The sequence below is a fragment of the Neltuma alba genome, unplaced genomic scaffold, assembly GCF_004799145.2.
Source record: "Neltuma alba isolate B1F8T4 unplaced genomic scaffold, ASM479914v2 tig00013175_pilon, whole genome shotgun sequence".
In the NCBI taxonomy this organism is placed as follows: Eukaryota; Viridiplantae; Streptophyta; class Magnoliopsida; order Fabales; family Fabaceae; genus Neltuma; species Neltuma alba.
In genome coordinates, this window is record NW_021637485.1 from 18387 (window position 1) to 39947 (window position 21561).

At 38.0% G+C, this 21561-nt stretch overlaps 3 protein-coding genes across 4 annotated transcripts; 1 reads left to right on the plus strand and 2 right to left on the minus strand.

Moving 5' to 3' along the window:
* Positions 1-557: 557 nt before the first annotated feature.
* Positions 558-4386, minus strand: LOC114735056 (probable carboxylesterase 11). The gene is made up of 2 exons (XM_028922710.1): positions 3276-4386; positions 558-1469 (listed from the first exon to the last, which is right to left on the minus strand). Exons 1-2 carry the CDS (start codon positions 4142-4144, stop codon positions 932-934), a joined length of 1407 nt encoding a protein of 468 aa, XP_028778543.1. The 5' UTR covers positions 4145-4386; the 3' UTR covers positions 558-931.
* A 2583-nt stretch (positions 4387-6969) lies between these two features.
* LOC114735052 (AUGMIN subunit 6) lies at positions 6970-15409 on the minus strand. Of its 2 annotated transcripts, none has more exons than XM_028922708.1 (13): positions 14881-15409; positions 14659-14715; positions 14481-14575; positions 13922-14072; positions 13437-13562; positions 13242-13314; positions 12246-12306; positions 11878-12160; positions 10993-11118; positions 10252-10410; positions 8437-8683; positions 7827-8300; positions 6970-7381 (listed from the first exon to the last, which is right to left on the minus strand). In XM_028922708.1, the coding sequence occupies exons 1-13, from the start codon at positions 15094-15096 to the stop codon at positions 7329-7331; spliced, it is 2121 nt and encodes a 706-aa protein (XP_028778541.1). In that variant the 5' UTR covers positions 15097-15409; the 3' UTR covers positions 6970-7328. The 2 variants fall into 2 exon arrangements, with proteins under 2 accessions (XP_028778541.1, XP_028778540.1); XM_028922707.1 differs by having other exon boundaries at positions 13158-13314.
* A 252-nt stretch (positions 15410-15661) lies between these two features.
* On the plus strand, positions 15662-19619 carry LOC114735054 (U4/U6 small nuclear ribonucleoprotein Prp31 homolog). Its single transcript, XM_028922709.1, is given in 9 exon segments — positions 15662-15868; positions 16024-16089; positions 16168-16305; positions 16592-16729; positions 16731-17482; positions 17588-17658; positions 17808-17910; positions 18108-18183; positions 19202-19619. Coding segments are annotated over 9 exon segments (1455 nt in total). The 5' UTR covers positions 15662-15865; the 3' UTR covers positions 19310-19619.
* Positions 19620-21561: the final 1942 nt, after the last annotated feature.

Genomic DNA, 21561 nt, shown 5'->3' on the forward strand with positions numbered 1-21561 from the left:
ATGGTTGAGGGAGTATCCATAGGGGTAATTTAGAAAAATTGATAAATATGAGAAATAGGTCTTATATTTAGAACCAAAACTAACTCAACAATTAGGTTATATATTATGGACCGGAGGAGTAATTTTTTTGGGTCGAACATTTTGTTTCCTAAGCCAAGATTACCCCCAAGGCTGCAAATAAAATTGGCCCAGAAAAAGAAGGCAAATAAAGCGCCTTTCCTTGGACCAAAAATTTGCTCCTGTTCACCAACTCATTGTTAGTAAATCTCTCTCACACAAATAGGTTGTGTATTCTCCGTTATTAATTGCACAAGTAAATAGATAAAAGTAATTAAAATACTCCTTCAATATTACAAATCATCGTTAGATCTAGCAAGACAGTACTCTTAAGGACGTAAAATTTAATGCTGCTGACTTTAAAAAGATGTCCAAACGCCAAACAAACTTGTTTTTGATAACATGCTACCGTCGCAGCGACCTCTCAGCTGCGAGGTGGTGGCATGTATTGGAGGGTTGAAATCAAGATTACAGGAAATGTCCAAACACATGCATCATGTATACCCGTCGAGAGCAGTTTCACTCAATTTTGGCATCTTTTCATGAGAGAGAGTATATCGTCATACATACAATACACCAAACAAAAAGGTCTCAAGATTACAGGAACCTCCAATGGTGGGGGTGTGACATGAGATGAATGCATCTCCAAGGCTCAACTAATCCTACTTTTAGACAATTCTATATCTTACAAAAAGAACCGACAAGTGGAGCAAACATGCGATTGGTTGGCAACCAATGCCTTTATCAAGCATGAGAAAAAAAAAAAATCAAGGAATATATCACCACCAGCCCCTGGTAGTGGTAGAATGCACCTTCTGGAGCTAATTTCAAAAGCAAGAGATTTTCCACGTCGTCTTAAAATGTTATATCCACCTCAATATGAGAATTCATGACCCCTTTGTGAAATATATTTCTTGACCCAAATGGAGATGTCCTCGGCACAGACCTGGGCCTGAGGGGTTTTCATGAGTATGTCAAGTGTTGCAAATTCATGTACTGCATCCTTATACTCCAGAACAGGTGCGTCAACATTTACCTTCCGTAGCTCCTCTGAGTAAGCAATGGCACGATCCCTCATCCAATCAAGTTCTGCCACGACAGTCAATGTTGGGGGCATCAGCTTTAATGGAGGTCCTCGGCCTGGAACTAAAGGATTAGCGGCTGGATGATCCAGGTCAAAATCTTTCTCGGGTAAAAAAAGTTTCCATGCAAGCATACACATAGCCTTATCATAAAAGTAGGAGTTCGCCAATTTTATTTCCGAGTGAGTGGGAACACTTCCAATAAAGAAGGGATACATCAAGACCTGTGCCACCACCTTGACAGGGTCCATAAGTTTGCCAGCTTCTACAACTTTTCGAGCCACATAGTCTGCAATATTTGCACCACAACTCACACCGAGAAGGACACACCTGTTACAAATTTTTGAGGAAAAATAAAAAGGTCAGACTGTGAACCATCATAATACATAACTCCACAATGACTAGCATACAAAAGGAGCGAAATGAAACATGACACAGAACAAAGATGACGCAGAATAGTGTACCACAAAAATGTTACCTTAAAACATAAGCTGTCAACATAGTTTCAGTACTTTCAAATTTCAAACAAGGCCCCTTTCAGAGAGGCATAGCATAACACTATATAAACAATGATGCCCAAAGTCGGAACAGAAAATGTCTCCGCCAAATCATAGATGATACTATAATCAAGCAAAAGCAATTATCTTTCAGTCAGGGGAAAAACTCGTCCTCTAAAGTTCACTCAGGTCACTTTGATGCAAACTATGTGCTCTTTTAAGGAGTAATTCACCATTTGAAAAGTATTATTGTCCAGAAAAATCTTGAAAGTACCCAGTCAAAGAGATTACCTAGAAAAAGAAGGAAAGAAACACAAGCTAATAAACATGTAGAGATAAAAAGGGTTGAGCCTCAAGTTTCTGCTGACAATAATTTATAAAGAAACCATCATACAGCAAACAAGAATGTCAGCCATCAAGAAGAAAAAAATTCTGAGACTAATAAAGCACAAGTTTTTCCCTTCATCATAAAAACCCTTCAATTTTCTTATTTAATAGTAGAGGATGAATTGAATTAGTCATTGAGTAGCACCCGTAGGAAGAATAACTTGCAATCTGCCCTCACTTTACCATCTCTTTTTCAATCGCCTCAAGTTGACACATTGTCATATTATCTTCCTATTTTGTTAGCTAAAACATTAAGGGCTAAGTTAAAAACACATTCAAAAAGTCAATGAACTATTATAAAGATAATCTCCCAAGGAAATAAGGCAATAGAAACTGAATGCTTACATAAACAATAGTACAAATATCATGGTCAGTTTAGCAACAACGACGTCAATAACTCTAGGCTTAAATAAAGTGAGGCAAAATTGTTATTGTCTCAACTAAGAGTATAGGAAGTTTGGAGAAAGAACAACAATAAACAAGTAAGGAATTCAATTAAATAAAGATTGAAACGTTTGTCAAGAGAAGAGAGGACTTTATGAAATTTGACAACCACATTTAGATTCCTTAGTTTCAAAATAATCAAATACTCTCTCCGGTCCTAAATATAAAACCCATTTTGTAGTGTAATTTACACTACAAAATGAGTTTTATATTTAGAACTTAAGGAGTATCAAATTTCTCTTGATAACATCTGAGAATCCTTAATCAATTACATGAACCGGACATACAAGTTGGCCACAGGAAAAGGCACCAATATGTACTTCTGGCAGCGCTAAATTGACAAAAACTGAGAAAAGAATTGCACATACTCTAGATATAAGCCTACGTAGTAACTCTCGTTCTTACTTGACCACAATTACAAGTCAGCCGATTCATTGTAAATTTGTAGTTGACATCGAACCAGAATTCCTCTAACTTTTTTTTCTTTAAATGCAATTGACGACCAATACTATTCTTCCACTTTTGAGTGTAAATACTAAAACACAGTTAGTTACCTCCCCCCCAACTCTTGAGATCCGTTGATCAAGTAAGCAGTAGAACTAAGGAGGAAGGTAACCCCAAAACATCAGTTCAATCTAGATTTTAAAGTGATGGTGTACGTGCCCCAAGGGAAAAAAAAGAAGAAGATTAAAACACCCAGTACTAAGACAGCAACACTTACCACAACCTGTAATACTTAATTAGATTAGCGTTGCATGCTAGACAGAAACAAATTTCAATAGAATAATCTAGGGATAAAAAGTCTAACCTTGAGGGATCAGCATGAGCGGCCAACCATGGCTCTACCACTGAAGCTCCAAACGAGTCAACGATATGCCTATGAGCGTCAGGTTTCTTAAACTCAGTTCCACTTCCCCTTTGTAACCCGAGCGACTTACTACATTCAGCTAAGTTCGCCTGTTTTGTCAACCAATTAAGTACCTTCAATCCATCCTCAAAAGCTGCTGGATATCGACTCTCGGGCGCGAGCCTGTACCCGACAGCAAGAACAATGACATCGCAAACTTTGGCAATTCGCCGACAGAAGAAGTCGTTGGCAGCAGAATCGTTGCTCCCACTGACCCAACCACCACCGTGAAACTGCAACATTACCGGCAATTTACGACGGTTATTTAACTCCGGCGAGTAGCCTCTATACACTGCGCCGCTTGTCATCAAATTTAATCCCTCTACGTCATTGCTCCCTCCGTAACCATTCATTCTGGGCTCTTCTCTGGTTGGTGCACCAGAAGGACCAAAACTATAACGCCGAGTAGGTAATCCATTTGTATGGCGATTCGCTGAATCGACCTGTGCAGATCCAGATTCGAGATCAAGTCTTCTATTCCTAGGTTTAGGCTTAGCCTTGGGAGGAATTTTAGAATCGGCTTCAGGTGGGGTAAGTACCGAATCGGGGAGGAAGATTCTGATTGAAAGAGATGTAGAAGGGTCAATATGAATGTCCTTCGTGGCAATACCATCGGTGAAGGAAGGATTAGCCGCAGCAACGGATTCCTCGGGACGAGACGTGACTCCGAACGGATTGACTTCTGATGGATTTTGAATCCGGCTCTGCAAACGGTGCTTCAAGAGAATCTTGAAGAATACGCTATAGAGCTTCACAGCTACGCTTGGCATTTCTCCTCCTCTCTTCCTCCAGGATTCGTTCCACTAAGAACCCCCCCCTCTCAAATTGTGTGCGCAGAAAGGGGAAATGCAGATTCAAATTACAATAAGTTCAAACGTAAAACTGCGATCTTTGGGCATTAAAATTGATTAAATTAGGGTTTTATAATCTAAAAATTGCTTGAATCTGATGCTTCAATCCAATAACGTGGTAAGGTAAAAGACTCCAGGGAGAGAGACAAAGACAGGGAAAGCTTTGGTGTGTGCAACTTTACGCTGGATTTTTCTTTCCTCAATTATGGATTATTAATTTATTATCATCATCATCAGCTCCTTCTTCTTTATTTTGGGATTTATCATCTTCGGTGGTTTCTCTTTCTCTTTCTATTTTCTTGCCCTGTGTGTTGTGCTGTCGCCTGTCGTAGATCTCTTGTAGGGCGAACATATGGTACCTGCGTCCCCAGGGAACTGGGAAATTTGAACTTGTTCTTTACCCGTTTGTAAGTGCCCTCTGACTTGTGAAAGCTAAATAAAAGGGCACAGAGGAAGATAATAATAACAACACCCAAGAATCTCATAATTTAAAAATGTTAATTAAGGACTAAAGTTTTTTCTATTAAAAAATTTAGTATCGTGCATTGAAAACCGCCGTTTTTTTTTTTGAATTGAAACTGAAACTTCTATTAGAAACAACAAGAATACAAACAAGGCAGCCTACAACCAAGGGAGAGAAAATCGTGGCTTTTAAAAGCTTGTAAGAGCATTTTGATCTGTAGTATTTTTAACGGTTAAGATGCACCTAGCACCTTAAACTATTTTTTCAGGTGCATTCAGTGTCCTAAAGTAATTTTTAATATATCCAGTGTTCCAAACTAATTAAAACGATGCATCCATATCCCGGGCTAAGAGAAAAGTTAAGTTTGACTGTTACTTTGCTGACTCAACCGAAAGTTGACCGGAAAATCCTACATGGTGGACATGTAAGCGTATGATGTGTATTATTTTGACGGGTTAAGGTGCGCCCAGCACTCCGAACTATTTTTCCATGTGCGTCCAGTGTCCAAAAGTAAGTTTAGTGCATCCAGTATCCCAAACTAATTAAAACGGTGTGTCTACATCCCAAGCTAACAGAAAAGTCTCGTTTGACTGTTACCTTGCTGATTCAGTTGAAGGTTGACCGAAAAATCCTACATAGCGGACATGCAGGCGTCTGATGTGTATTATTTTAAATGAAAATTCAATTTATTTCCTCATCTTCTAACATTTATCTTCTGCTAGTTTTTAAACTTAAAAAAAAAAAAAAGACCGCCGATCCGCCCTCTTAAATTCTGGTACATTTACCACCCATTCAATCCCATCCTCGTCTTTAACATTTTATCCCATTTTTCCACTACTCCGATTTGAAACCACAACTGCCGTCACAGCACACTTTCGTCTCTGTCTTTATCAACTCCTCATCCGACTCGCATTTGCTTTCTTCCTCGTAGAATACAGTAAACTTCCCCTTAGTCATTCCGTCGACATCACCGTCGCCTCCAGAGAAAACACCAACCCCCACCAGGCTCGTCTCGGGAGTTTTAGTCAAAATAATACACATCATACGCTTGTGTGTCCGTCATGTAGGATTTTTCTATCAACTTTCAGCTGAATCAACAAGATAACGATCAAACAAGACTTTTCTGTTAACCTGAGATATGACAATTAGTTTGTAACATTGGATGCACCAAAAATTACATTAAGACACTAGACGCACCTGGAAAAATAGTTTGGAGTGCTGGGCGCACCTTAACTCGTCAAAATAATACACATCAGATGCCTGCATGTCCGCCACGTAGGATTTTTCAGTCAACTTTCTGTTAAGTCAGCAAGGTAACGGTCAAATTTAACTTTTCTGTTAACCCGGGATATGAATGCACCGTTTTAATTAGTTTGGAACACTAGATGCATCAAAAATTACTTTAGGACACTGAACACACCTGAAAAAATAGTTCGGGGTGCTAGGCACACCTTAGCTCTATTTTTAATATAAATAAAGGTTTTTAATATTTAAATGAAATTTTAAAATTTCAGAAAGGGGCAAAGCAAGACTGCAAGAGTGCGGCCACTTTGAGTAAAGATTTTCAAAAGAGTTGGCGGGAGCCGGGCCGCAAGGGACGGCTTCCATGGTACGCTGATGATGAAGTTATCGGTGACACCGACATCTCAATTGCTTCCTTTTTTTTCGTTCATGAAACTGTATTTTCAACTTATTATAACTATTTTAGATATTATATACACTTTAAACGTTATAATAAAACAGCTCATTTGTTTATCTTATAAATATACTATATAATCATTAAATTTACATATGACATAATAACATTAATTTTGGTGAACTTGTCTAGCGATTACTTTTTGAAGTTCATAGAATTCAAAAAATTCATTGTCAACAGTAAGAAAAAGTAAATTAACAATCATATCAATAATCAATAAATACTAAATAGAAAAGATAATAAAATAACACTAATTACCCATGCTAATTTTTCTTTTTGAAATGTGAAGTTTTAATGTTTTTAAGTGCAGGCAAAAAAAGCTAGATTCTGTTGCATTTACGAGTTTCAGAAGCCAACGTCCATCGTTCTAAAATTGTTGGATGATATTACTCATGGTCCATTACAACTGTGATGATAAATTACCACCAACCAGAAGCCGTCTATATAGAGATATTCCAGTCACGAGACTCGATTGTTCGATTTTTTTTTCTTTTAATGTTATGAGTCATTATAATTAATACAGATTGTGCTTTTCACAGATTTTAATTAATATTGATATCAATAAATTAGCCTCATTTTAATCATATTCAGACTTTCGATTTATAATGTTATATCTCCTTTGATATTGCTATGCCATTTATTGATGTATGGGGAACTGTGGTGGAAAGAATAGCGTAATAAAGTGTAAAGTTGCATGTTAGAATCTGCTTGCCCTGCTTCCCCTACCCCACCGCAAACCAGGCACCCGGCTAATAAGTGCCAAAAAAAAAAAAGGTGGAGGAATTATATGAATTGCATAACTGCATATGTGTGCGTTCCAAAGATTTCACGGCGGCCCACTGAGTTTAACATAGGTCCGCCTATGTATCCCACCAAAGGCATGAATATAACCTACCTCCATAATCAAGTATTCAAGCAGTCTCCTCGTTCAGAGGTCACCCAAATTATAAAGAGTCAGTGCTCAACATCATGGCCGTTTCAGTCTCCGTGAGGGGAGCTGCACAGAAGCAGAAGCAAAATAGTAATCTGTTGCTGAGTATGCAAGTTTCCGAAATGACACGTGCGTAGAAGCACATGTCTCAAGACAATTATGCTCTAAGCATTTATACTAATAAGGACAACAAAACACAACAGAGAATTTAGCGTCGAATTCAGTTTGCAGTGGTGTCATGCCTGAAATGAGTGACAGAAACAGGATGACTCAAATTCTTTAGTATCAATGCTTCATAGATGATTTGAAATATTGAAAGGCACTTCTTTCTTAGACAGAGAAGAGCAAAATGGCAGCGAAAGCTCCAGATGCATCCTCAAACCCAATGAGCATTGGATAAAGTCTTCATCCTAAACTTTTTATAACAGAGATACCAGAATTTTCCTTGGAAATTGAGATATACTTAGACAGCATATTATAACCAAAACAGTGAGTTGCAAATTCAACATACCTAGCAAGTCCTCAAATGAATCTGCTAAAAGCAATGAATCCGTTAGCAGATGTGGTGAGAAGACTTGATCCTGAGCACCCTCCAAGTCATAGATTGACCATTGTGCATCAGAAGTTGTATTTGAACCAGTGTATGAGAGAAACCCATTTACACTGTCACAATCAGAAAGTCTTTCCAAATCGGTAAACAAATCTGGAAATTCATCGGACTTGCTCTTCTCAAGACCATTAGAAGCATGACTCTCAAGCAGAGAATCATCCGTTGGAGATGCAAATGACCCTTTACTCTGAGATGAAACTGTCCTTTTTTCAGCATCTAAATGAGAAAAACCCGTTTCCGAAAGAGGAACAAAGAAGTGCTCAGAACTTCCATCAGAATGACTGTCTCGTGATGAAGCTGAACTGCATGGCCGCAATAGCAGTGCAGTTTCCCTCACTGACCTCTTCAAATTCCGGACATCAGAAAAATCATCACCTGCAAAAACATAAAATAAAATTAATGTCATTTCCAGGCAGTTGTCTCCAATGAGGAGATAAAATTCCCTACGGAAACTCCAAAGCTTCAATTCAATGAAATGCGTCAGGCGAGAAGCAGAGTAGACAGAGCAAACCTTCCGGTAGAGTCTCTACTTGAGTACTTGAAGGAGGATCCAAGGATTTCCTATCAAGAAGATTCTCAATTTGGCTGGCTTGAGGAACTGTACCCTGCCGCCTCACCAAATTTCCAGCTTTCCCAGAAGATGGGATGAAGCTTAATAATTGAGGAAGCTTTAAAGTGGGAGGACTAACAGACACCCTGTCAATCCGAACATTGGATATTCTTGAAGTCACCTCACCAACATCATCATTGCCATAGTCCTGAATAACCCAAAGATCTAGTTACAAATAGAGAAAAATCAGACTCATATTAGAAAGGAGCCAAAAAAAAAAAAGAGGAAAAGAAAAGGAAAGGAAAGAAACAGAAAAGGAGCAGGATTCCCAATATCTTGGCATGATATCACAGAAACCTCTCAGAGTTACATGGCTGTTTGATGATTCTAAAGTCATCTACGTGAACTCCGTCATTACTCAAAAAGGGGTTTCAAGATATTACGGAACATATAGAAAGCTGAGGAAAGGAAAGAAACAGAAAAGAAGCATATAATTCTTGGCATGATATCACAGAAACCTCTCAGAGTTACATGGCTGTTTGATGATTCTAAAGTCATCTACGTGAACTCCGTCATTACTCAAAAAGGGGTTTCAAGATATTACGGAACATATAGAAAGCTGACCAAATTATGTTCTTTGGTCGTAGAAAGGTGTGCATATAGGTTGCCAAATGTGATGTTGGCCAACGCAACAAATACCAAGGCACTAAGCCATTTGGTCTCTTACAGCCATTACTCATACCTACTTTTGCATGTACGTTAAAATATCACATGGATTTTATTACTGGTTTTTCCAAATCCGGGGCATATGATACCATCATGGTGGTGATGCTCATAAAGCTCGTTTTTATGCATCTACGGATCTACCACACCCTTTTTAAGCCAAAGATGCAGCTGAAGTTATTGTTAAAGAAGTGTTTGTGTGGATTGCCTAAAACCAAAGAGTGGGTGTTGGACTGAATATTATTTCAACAATCATGAATTATGATTGATCTGCGCGTATGAGTCCTTCTAAGGCTCAATATGGCAAGGACCCTTTTGGGGCCGAGGAAGGTTAAAGAGAAACTCTAAACTAGAAATATGATACTGGCAGAACTGAAAGCGGATTTGGATGAAGCACAGGCACAAATGAAGAATGGAGGAGGTAAGAAACAAAGGGATGAAGTTAGGGTTATGTTATAGCTGAAGTTGCAGCCTCACTAATTCAAGTCTCTTCAAAATTTATCAGAAATATGGAGCAGAGACTACACGTCAGAACTTCCCTCTGGAGCTTAGATTCATCCCATTTTTCATATCTCCCAACTTATAATTATGTTGCAGGACCTCTCTAATTTTCTGACAAAGGCATGGAATGCCAAGTACATTGTGGGGCTATAAGACAATGCAGCCTCCCCAGGAGCATAAGAAGGAAGAAAACAGATTTTACACATGGTGTGGAGAAACTATCCTCATGGAGAAAGACCCCTTAATGTTATTCCCCTTTCTCCCCTTTCTTTACCCCAGTAATTCACCTCCGTTACCATATACACTGGTAGGAGTGAGACACCATTAGACTGAACCCGACTTTCACCATATAAGATATAACTGTGTTACCATTTTAATGGATGTCTCAGAAGGGAAACATATAATCAGATTTGCAAGAGTAACTTATTCTGTTTCATTTCTAAAGCTCATATCGGTAGCCAAAATTAAAGCAAATGTTTGCATAACTTCACCACTTCATCCATATCCAAGGGAGATTACCATCTAGTAAGGAAAATAAATCATGATAATTACCATCCTCCCACTACTCTTTGTCTTAATAGGTGATGTTGATCGGCCATGAAGTCTGTTCATTGGAGGAAGATTGGCAGTGATGTTGTTCACCTTATCTGTACACTCGGATATGGAGTTTTGTATTGCTGGAGCAACTTCCTTGAGTTGGTTAATTAGCACCTGCACAAGAAAAGTGCAAGAATTGGAAAATATAAAGAGAGAAATCTCCTGAGCATATTGCACAAGATTCTGAATCCCTCCTCCCGAAACCAAGAAGGCCCAATGTGGAATCAAACTACAACATATCAATACAGAAGGCTAGAATCAGAAGTGAATAGATGGAGGGCAAGCAACTTCTCCATAGCAAACCAAATATCTAGCATTCTCTATATTGCCCATGCAGTAATATTTGCTCAGTGGCAAAAGAAAGAGTCCTTGCAATTTCACTTTTCTACATTGAACCATCCACCAATACAAATACATCATAAAATTAAACCTTGAACGTCAATTAAAAAGCAATTTGGAATGAAAAAAGCAAATGTCAGTGTCTAACTGTTTGCTTCTTGAAAGAAGACGCAGTCCACCAAGAGTGCAAGAAGGAAGGATACAATAAAGACAATCATACATATATTATCCCTTGTTCAGGTTCTAAAAAAATATCAAAACAATGTAAATCCTCTAAATTTGTAAATGACAGCGCTGCTCATGAAAAACATTCAACCTTGGTACTAATGGGTTGGGTGAAAATGCTTGAATGCAAACCTGAAAGCTAGCCAAGTGTTGCTGATGTTCAGCAAGAGTTGCTGCTAAAGACTCTGCATGACCTTTTGAACAATGTTCTTGTGCACTTCGCAGTATATCAGGACCCTCTCCATCATTTGCTTTTGCCTACATGTCATACAAACGTCATTAATTTCTTTAAGTCACCAAGAAGGTGCTTGGTAGCTATACTAAGGAGGTGTTGTAGCATGACACCATTTTGGTTGTTATCTCACACTATTATGGACTCAACAGGGACCTCAAATGACACCCCTTTTAGCTTTGTTAACTTTTATGAAATACCACATCTAATCTTTTCTATCGCAATTCTTAACTGTCAGACCAAACATCAAAATTTTGAATATCGTGGCATCTGATAGCTCAGTAGCTGACAGTAATTTCTGCTAACTGAAATTTAAACCAGCAAAGCAGTACAACAATCCCAGAAAAGAAAAACCTACTAAGATACAAATGTTACATTTGACAGACAATACTAACCAAAGAAAACAAGTTCAGTACATCCACATCTATCCCCACTCACTAACAGAAACAAACCAAATTCCTCTTCCCCAAATTTCTCCAAACCCCTTCAGCCACAAAACTGGGCACAACTAGATCTATTGCCACTCATTTTGCACTCCTTCGGATCATCACCCCTCACTTGCACTGTCAAGATAGCTATTGACTAAAATTGCTCATTCTATCATTCCCAGCCACCTTTCTACCTTCAGGTCTTCTGGAGCACGTATAACTACAATTGAAAGGACCTCACAGTCAAGCATTTGAAAATCCAATCCCAATATTCAAAAACAGAAATGAGAAATAAAGGACCCATAGCATGAACAGAACATGGTATCATCTTTACATAACGGTGTAGAAGGAGTTTACCAAATGAAGTGATTGTTTATGAATACATCGCAAAGCATGTGTCCAACGCCTTATAACCTCAGCTACATCAACTGTTTGATGAAATTTACCAGTTTTATCAGCCACTCTTGTCGATGTCTCTTTGCTAAGAATAAGATGTGATCCATCAACGTCCTCCATGTCATCATTGTCATCAATATGCACAATAGGAGAATCCACAGGCTGACCAGATATTACACCCAAAATAGGAGCCCCTGAACTCTGGTCTATTGCTGCAAGCAAAGAGGAGCCTGAGATTCGATACCTGAGATGTATGCATTACATAGTCAGTCAGCACAATCAGGTTAACAGATATTAAGAAACCAAGGCAGGCTAAATAACTACAGTACCTATGCTCACGGTGAGCTATCAAGTCCTCAATAGGGCCAGATGCAAGAACTTCATGTTGACCTGAACATTTATATAACAGAAGTCTGAATCATCCATAGCCAGTCTTGTTTTCTCAATTGAAATAAAGAGGAAAAACACAATAGTTTCTTATTGTTAACAGAAAGCATGCATTTTGTATGCATAGGTTCTTCTTGCTTGGGACCATGCTATCATATATTGGCAAGATCATGCGCATTGTGTTTTTCTGTTTCTGGTGTACAGTCCCAGCAATTTTATATGATATAAAAAACAAAAGCCAAGGGAGAATTATGAGGGTTTCCCCCCCTTTTTTCTGATTTGGTAGCAGCATTTCTGGATTTATTATTTGCATACACAAATAATATATGGCTTGTGGGAGTTTTTGTTTTTGGTCTAGAATGACCTTAAATTTATAAAAGATTGGTTTTATATTATTGGGTCTCTTGCTGATAGCAATTTTCAACATTTTCTTTGTTTTTTCCCCCTGGGGAAGGGTTGGTTATGTTATCAATGGGGAAAAATGGAAGGAACTGGTAAAGCTAATTTGACCATTTAATAATCTACTAATTTCTTCCTTTTAGCTTTCTCATCTCTCTCTGTTTAAACTTTAATTTGGTCCCTTTATCTATCAATTTATCATTTGCCTGCTTTTAATCTATGCTAAATCATATTATTTGTTGAAGATAATGTTTCATAAAATTTTCTAATTAAATTCCATATTCGATCATTTTTTAACAATGAATTTTACAATTCAAGGGAATTGACGTGCTTTCCTTGAAGTTCAAATTCACAAATTTTCCACATCTCATGCAATTACGCAATTAAATATGAGGGCATTATATTGACATGACCAGTTAGAATAGTGCTACAAACAAGGCAACATTTGTACTTACTTCTACGAGCTAATATAGACTCCCAAAGGCGAGTTGCCTCTGAAACTATATGGGAATTTTGACTGGAGGTGGATACAAGCTCACCCCACAGTTCTCCTTCTAACTTCACTTTATTCCTCAACTCATGTAGTTTCTCCAGCTCTAGTTGTAAATAAGCCTGAATCCAGGTTTTACACAGCCGTTGTACAAAAGATAAATATACAGGAACATATTCCTGGAGAGAAGAGATAGAAGGGTACAATAAAGCTCTATTCTGCAAGATTTCCATAATTATTATACCTCTTCAGCACAAAGGCGGCGAAATTCAGCAGTCATTTCATGAGCCAAATTTGACCACATTGCCTGCTGTTGTACAGCCATTTCTGCATTTTTAAGAAACTTCCTTCTTTCAAGGGCTATTCTTGCCTGTTTTAGGACAAGTCACCCAGTTAAACAACAATCAGGCAAAATGATAACAGTAAAGTGCTCAAAAGGAGTATGGGGGGAAATCCAGTATTTATGCAATCTCTAGCGAGATGAATAGCTTCTAATGAAAGAATCAAGTATTAAGTGAATTCCATAAATATTTTTGTACTGTTATCATGGACATAAGACTTCAAGATGTTTACATCGAAGAAATGAATGTCATCAAGGAGAGATCATAAATGCCAAAACTCAGAATTCCTTTCTTCCATATAAATTAACCAAGATTTTATAATTACAATTAAGACACCACATATACCAAATCATATGTTGGAAAAATTTTCACGGGTTATCAGTGATACCTTCGTAACAGGAAGTAATGTAGCTGCATGTGAAAACGCTACATCAGTCAATGGTGCAGGCAGCGGGTTAGAAGCAACATCAGCTGCAAATGTTCGTCTATGAACCTCTTGCAAAGCATGCAATGAAAGTTGCCACAGAAGTTCAACAAACCTACAGCGCATCGTACAAGCAAATAACTTAAAACCAATTCTAGGTGAAATCGAATTGTCCAAATGATGTGCTTTCAATTTTCCTCATGGCATCCTAATAATGAATAATGATTTTACTAGTTTTTTGCTACTTGCTTGACGCAGAAGTTATCTACAATAACTCTCTTAAGTTCCAGAAATACCAATTATCCGTTAATTTCATTCTACACTACACAATATTCTTGCTAAAGAAAGCACTTTAACTCTTGTTATTATAAATTGGAAAGGCGAACAGATGAGCCACTTTATCTCATGTTTTATAGGATGATTAGGATCATGAGTCGTGAAAACTAAAAGCTCCACTCAGCTGGACCTATTGTAATGGATTATGAGTTAATTCAAATTTTAACAATGACTATCCGCTACAAACCTAGGTCCACAACACGTAGCAAGTGAAGAAACCCTTGAATTGCTCCGTGGAAGTTCACCCTGAGACTCGAGCTCACTAATAATCCCTTGCACAACCTGGTAAAGCAATCACATCAGTAATAAAAGTATTGCAGATTTTGTTAAAAATGTAGAACTGATTTTAGTCAATTAATTTATACCTTACGAAAATCACGTGACTGCGCCGAATCAAAAATTGGCCAAACCTTATCGAAATCCTGAAAGATCCAACAAGTTATCCAATGGAACAGAAATAGATCGTGCTTAAAATTAGAATTCGTCCATCAAAATGTGCGAGCTGGCATATAAATGTGAAATGTTTTACGGGTGTGAAATTGGCAGAATTGTAAAGATTGTAAAGAATAATAGAATAGAGGGATTACTTTGGCGGATTGAATTGGGCCTCTGAGGGAGGAAAGAATGAAGTAGAGGAGCTGTTCCCCCAATTTCGGGTTGGAATGGCGGAAGAGTCCAACTCGAGGGATGCCACCGGAACATCCGATTCCGATAATTGCCGGCTCAAGACCTAACAATAAACAGTTAGTGTACATTGCACTCTCTAGCTCTATCTCTCTCTCCCTCTCTCTGTCCATCATCATAACCAAACCTCAAACCCCTTTCGTTAGATTGTGATAATAAGTTTCTTCCTCCTCCTCCTCCTCCTTGCCTGTCGCTTCCTTCTCTTCTCTGATCCTGATATATCACTCTTCGTATTTTTGTTCATTCCACCGTAACCTTGGAATGTCTTTGGTTTGGAGACGCAGGTCTCAATACTAGTTTGTTATGGCAAAATGGATCAGAATTTGAAAAACTGGTGGCAGATTCTTAATTTTGAATATGGCCAACAAGAAAAGATTCTCAATTAGTTAACTTCGAAAACTGTTCTTTTTATTCAACGGTGACCCCATGGCCGTGGGCCTGTGTCTCCATTGTTTGTTTTTTGGGCCAATAGCCCGTGGCTCCATTTTCTTTTTAATATTTGGTCACAATTTCCGGGTTTTGTGCCCCATCAGGTGAAGGCCAGACTGATGGACCGTTCCTTTTAATTTGAATGGGCTGGGCTGGCCCGCTGCAAAATTCTTTTTGATACGACGCTAGATTTTGTAAGAACGGATCTATCTTCCACGGTAGTGGGGAGAAAAAAAAAAAGAAAAGGAAATCCACACCGATGAAGAAAATCCAGCGATCGGGACCAGGGAAAGGACTAGAGAACTCGAACTGAAACCGTGGGAAGCCTTGGGAGAATAGTCTCCATCTCCATCGAAACCTCTAATCTGTAATTTAAGCTCAATATATTAACCCTAGGCCGTCAAGGCCCCAACCATCGTATTATCTTTACTGCTATCTGCGCTCTCTTGCCCCGCATAAATGGTAAGCTTTTGCCTGTTGTTGCAGAGAGGTGTTTTTGTGAAAATAAATTACGTTACATCCTTGCTTGATATATTTTTTATTTTCCCAGTGTCTATGATTTTTCGAAATCGAGATATTATATTTTGAATTTTTTTGATGTGCTTGATTGATTGCAGGCGACGCTTGCTGATTCTTTCCTCGCGGACCTCGACGAACTATCTGACAATGAGGCTGAAATCCCCGTGAGTATAATTTATTTATGTTTGCATCAAATTTGAAGAACTAGGCAAGTGATAATTGTTGTTGTGCCTTCTTTTTAGGAGGATAACGATGTTGATACCGCGGATATGGAGGAAGATATTGATGGAGAGATGGCTGACATTGAGAACCTTAATTACGATGACTTAGATAGTGTTTCAAAACTGCAGAAAACTCAGAGATACATTGATGTTATGCAGGTTAGTCAGTTATGGGTTGCTTATACCGCCGTTATTGTAGCAGAAACTTGTCAGTCTCCGTGTATGTTGTTGAGATTGAAATTTTAGCCCTTCTCTTGCTACTGGAAAAGAGGGACCTGTTTGTTGTTGTTATATATAGAATCAATACAAGGAGCCTGTGTTTTTCTTATTTCTCATAAACTCGCTACTTGAGCATTGCTTAGTGTTTTCCCCCAAAAAGATATGTACTCTCATAGATATTGGAGCTAAAATAATTAAAGACTTCCTTTTTTTTTTTTAATTTCAGAAAGTGGAAGAAGCACTTGAAAAGGGTTCAGATGTCTCAAATCAGGGGGTAGACTTAGAAGACGATCCTGAATACCAACTAATTGTGGAATGCAATGCTTTGTCAGTTGATATTGAGAATGAAATTGTTATCCACAATTTTTATCCGTGACAAATATCGCTTGAAATTTCCAGAGCTTGAATCACTTGTGCATCACCCAATTGATTATGCACGTGTTGTTAAGAAGATTGGAAATGAAACAGATCTGACTCTAGTTGATCTAGAAGGGCTTTTGCCCTCTGCTATTATCATGGTTGTCTCAGTTACAGCATCAACTACAAGTGGCAAGCCACTTCCAGAAGAAGTCCTTAATAAGACAGTTGATGCCTGTGATCGAGCTCTTGCTCTTGATGCCGCAAAGAAAAAGGTCCTTGATTTTGTTGAGAGTAGAATGGGCTACATTGCACCTAATCTTTCTGCTATTGTTGGAAGTGCTGTTGCAGCCAAACTCATGGGAACAGCAGGTGGCTTGGCAGCTTTGGCAAAGATGCCTGCTTGTAATGTCCAGCTTCTTGGTGCCAAGAAAAAGAATCTTGCTGGTTTCTCTACTGCAACATCTCAATTTCGTGTAGGTTACATTGAGCAAACAGAAATATTTCAAACTACCCCTCCTCCTCTGAGAATGCGTGCTTGCCGATTATTGGCTGCAAAGTCTACACTTGTAGCACGAGTAGATTCAACACGGGGAGATCCATCTGGGAACACAGGGAGGGCATTCAAGGAAGAGATCCATAAGAAGATTGAGAAGTGGCAAGAGCCCCCACCTGCAAAGCAACCGAAACCTCTGCCAGTACCTGATTCAGAGCCCAAAAAAAAGAGGGGTGGTCGTCGGCTGAGGAAGATGAAGGAAAGGTCAGCATCAACTTTATTTGCCAATCCTTTTTGTTTATTTGGATTGAGGGTTTTTATTCTTCCCCCTTTTGGTTTCTACAGTTGACCTGTTAATTCTTTTGTCAGGTATGCAGTGACAGACATGAGGAAGTTAGCAAATAGGATGCTGTTTGGTATCCCTGAAGAGAGCTCTTTAGGTAATTTTATGACAATACATTTATGTTGTCTGATTTATTTTCACAATGATGTTGAGGATATAATTTTTTGGAAATTGCGTTGTAATCTTGTTACCTTTGCGAACCTGTACTGCCTTATTTCCTGATTTTCATTTGCTATTGCATTATAGGGGATGGTCTTGGTGAAGGTTATGGAATGCTTGGTCAGGCTGGCAGTGGCAAGCTTCGTGTGTCAGTTGGTCAAAGCAAACTTGCAGCAAAAGTTGCTAAGAAGTAAGTCCTTAGGCAGGCTTTTGGTTTAGTGTATTTTTATTATGTGCTAACTGCTGAGTATTTGATTGTGCTGTAAATGTTGCGATGGCCTTTTCATTTAGCTGTTGAATTGTAGCAAGAGTTGTACCACTCTTCTTGTCTCGGCTGTGCTACTTCCCTGACTGATAATGATCGATGCACTGTCTCAATTTTGTCAGATTCAAGGAAAAGAGCTATGGTAGCAGTGGTGCCACATCTGGTTTGACTTCAAGTCTAGCATTTACACCAGTGCAGGTCAGTATCACTCTACCATCTCATTGGATAAATGTGTCAGCCTGTCAAGTGTAGTTCAACTGTTGCTCTGGCTTGGAAAGGGCTTCTTTTTTTGCTCTGGCTTGGAAAGGGCTTCTTTTTGTTCGTGCACTGCCTTAGAGCCACTTTCCTTATGGGTTAGGTTATTTGGTGCCATTGGTGAATTCGTCGTCTGGCCTCTTCAAATGAGAACTGAGAACTGAGAGATTTGTATATCTATGCAATTACCCTATACATCTTATGACTCCATCTCTGCTCACTAAGAAAGATTTGAACCTAATAAATGCTGCTAGAATTCTATCATAATGTGCGTTAGCTGCTGTGATTCCCCTCCGCTTTCAGGCAAAAGACCTAATAACAAATGGAAGCCGTTGTTTGACTTCCACTGGAATTAGATCTTTCTCAGAATAGCTAATGGGGTAGGATGGGGACCTGAATGATCATATCTATATATCATATTCTATGGCTTGGGGTGCTTAATTACATGTTTTCATCTTTTTCAAAAGCAAGCTTTCATCGCTGGCCCAAAAAAGTAGCTGCTTTCAAAAGCAAGTTTTCTGCACCCTTTCTTTCATCATTTTCGAGTGCGTGTTTTATATCTAAGTTGCATCCACAGGAATTATATCGAATAGCACTTGGAAAAACTCTCTAATCATTAATATCAATAAATTTTATATTAGCAGCCCCATAATTCACAAGTTATGAATAATGCAGCTCCGCTCAAGTGTCTTCATGCTCATAGGCCCACCCTAATGTTAGAAAGAAAAGTAAAAATCTTATTGAGAAACTGAAGTTATTATCTCTTTCGTGCATTGCACAGAAAAAGGATGTCTCGTTTGATGATGTATGGTGGGTCACATCACTGCTTAGCTTTTTCCCATCTTGAAATTCTGTGAACAAGCGTAATTATAATTCCCTCTTGGTGCTGCATTGGTGACTTTTTATCGGTTTACATGCATGTCACCCACGGATGGATTTACTAGGTTTTCTTCTTGTGCAGGGGATCGAGCTGACAAATCCACAGGCTCATGCACACCAACTTGGTAGCGGAACTCAAAGCACTTACTTTTCTGAAACAGGAACTTTTTCAAAGATCAAGAGGACTTGAAACCCAAGACTATGCATTTTGATGAGACTCCCGGCTTTTAAACTGTTGATTGTAGACATTTGGGGAAACAGTGGCAGCTTCAGGAGGTCGCTTGGACGAGCTTATGTTGTATTTAAAGCACAGCTATATTCTGAGCTCTTGGCTATAGAGGATGTTCGTTCCCTCCCTAGCCTAGTGTAACTCTTCTTGTGTACGATGTCCAAATGATGGCTTCCCTCCCGAAACACTAAATTCATTAGCATTTTTAATTAGTCAAGTGTCTTAATGTTAAGTTACACGTTAGTGAGTGATTAGCGAAGTAATGAGTTTATAGTCGTTTTCTTTCCTAATGAATGCGATCCAATACAATAGGCAATCTTAAAAATCGTGAATAGAAGGAAAAGTAAAAAGGCATGCGATATGATAGCAGATGTCGCTTGCAATGTAATTACTGCATCGTGTTCAACGATTCTAAATACAATTACTAATGGACATATCATAAATTTTAATGCTTATATGTTTCTAACTTGCTTTCTTTCTTTCTCTCTTTGTGGTGACACGTCCTAAATTTCTGATTTGCCTCTACAATGATCTTAACCAGATCCCCCCCCCCGGGGGTTAAATACAATCCCATCCTCTCTGATTGTTGGGCAAAATTGATGACTTGTTTTTCCACCAAACGAGTCATTTGCAGATAAAAAAGTGATATTTTTGTTTAGAATTTAAGTTAAAAAAAATATTGGTCTCTTAATTGAGAACTGTTTAAATAACTTATAAGTAACTTTTTAATCATAATTTATAAAATACAAGGTAAATATATGAGAAGAATTTTATCTTGATGAAATGTGCTTATAAGTAAGGATGTTAAACTTGTCCCCGCTTAATTCCAGTCAATTCAGGACGAGATGAAACAATAACCGGGATGAGATGGGGTCATCTCATCCTATCCCAGGACATTTTTGTAAAAAAAGTAATTATTAATAATTGTTATCAGATTATTCAATTCATTTATTAATAATAGTAATTATTTTTATAGTGATTTTCAACTCTTAAATTGTAGTGTTACCTCAACAAAATTTTTTTTCAATAAAATAATTTATAAAGCCATTATAAAATATTTCTTTTACAGTATTTTATTTACAGTATTATTTTTATACTTTTTTATATTTTATAATTAAAATTTTTACATAATATTTTTTTATAATATTTTAATCTTTAGAAGCTCAATAAAAAAAAATATTATAAATAAAAAAAGATCATACGAGAAGTTTTAATATTTAAAAAAAAAATAGAACGGGACACGAGATGGAAATCCATCCTGATTTATAAGTGTTTTTGAATTTTATCCTAAACAGCTTCAAATTGTTCTCAGTACAATGGTCCTAGTCTTAACATGTGTCATTTGAATCCCTGAAATAAATTAATGACTGAACTTGCTCAACTTCCAGGGATATTAATGGGAGAACTGCCCTTTCCTTATAGGACCACTACCGTACCACATGTTGCTTCTATTTTCTCCAAGTTCAAGTTCATATTATCGCCAACAAAAGCATCATCCAGGGAAGAAGGTTTACTGATGTTGAGCACCGCCTCCCTTGCTGATGAGGAAGGAGGATTATCCGCCACAGAATGAATGACACAGAACGATTCAGCGTCAAAATTTAAAATCCCACATGATACGATACAACACGAAACTGTTTGCAGCGTCATTATACATTTTACAGACTAAATTCTTATAAGCAATATTTAAAAATTTTATCATTTATTAGTCAAATTTCTAAATTATGGGTACTATGACAAATTGCTAGGTTTTTTTTTTTTCTCCCACCACTTCCTCTTCTACCCGACTAAGAACAAATAAAATGACATCCTTCAAACCTATAATCCTTTTGGATCTGTCCTATCAGGTGTACTGATAAAACACCTGATATGGTAATTCAGAAAACCTATTTCGGATGAGGGAGCATGTGCAAATAACGGTCTTGTAGGGCGGTTTCGCTGTTGGAGGATCCCATGATAATTATCAATGCATGGAGTTTAGACTTATAGTACATAGTGTGTGTCTGTGTATGTATATATACAAATACATATATAAAATATAAATTGAGCTAATTAATACTAATATAAAATATAAAATTTATAACCAACTTTAATGTTAAACAATCATTGTATTTTCAACACGTGACCATCATCTTGATGACTTGTGCTCGTCCAGCAAAGAGGGAGGCCAGGGGAGACGGTGGGCAAGGAAAAACAAAATATCTGTATATTTT

Excerpts from the sequence above, each read along its gene's own strand:
- LOC114735056 (XM_028922710.1), bottom strand. The coding sequence starts at position 4,144 with ATGCCAAGCGTAGCTGTGAAGCTCTATAGCGTATTCTTCAAGATTCTC. Across the intron at positions 1,470-3,275 it reads GCTCATGCTGATCCCTCAAG|GTGTGTCCTTCTCGGTGTGA; the intron begins GTTAGACTTTTT and ends AATTTGTAACAG.
- LOC114735052 (XM_028922707.1), bottom strand. The coding sequence starts at position 15,096 with ATGATGATGGACAGAGAGAGGGAGAGAGAGATAGAGCTAGAGAGTGCA. Across the intron at positions 14,073-14,480 it reads GCTACGTGTTGTGGACCTAG|GTTTGTTGAACTTCTGTGGC; the intron begins GTTTGTAGCGGA and ends GATGCGCTGTAG. Across the intron at positions 11,119-11,877 it reads ATAAACAATCACTTCATTTG|GCAAAAGCAAATGATGGAGA; the intron begins GTAAACTCCTTC and ends TATGACATGTAG.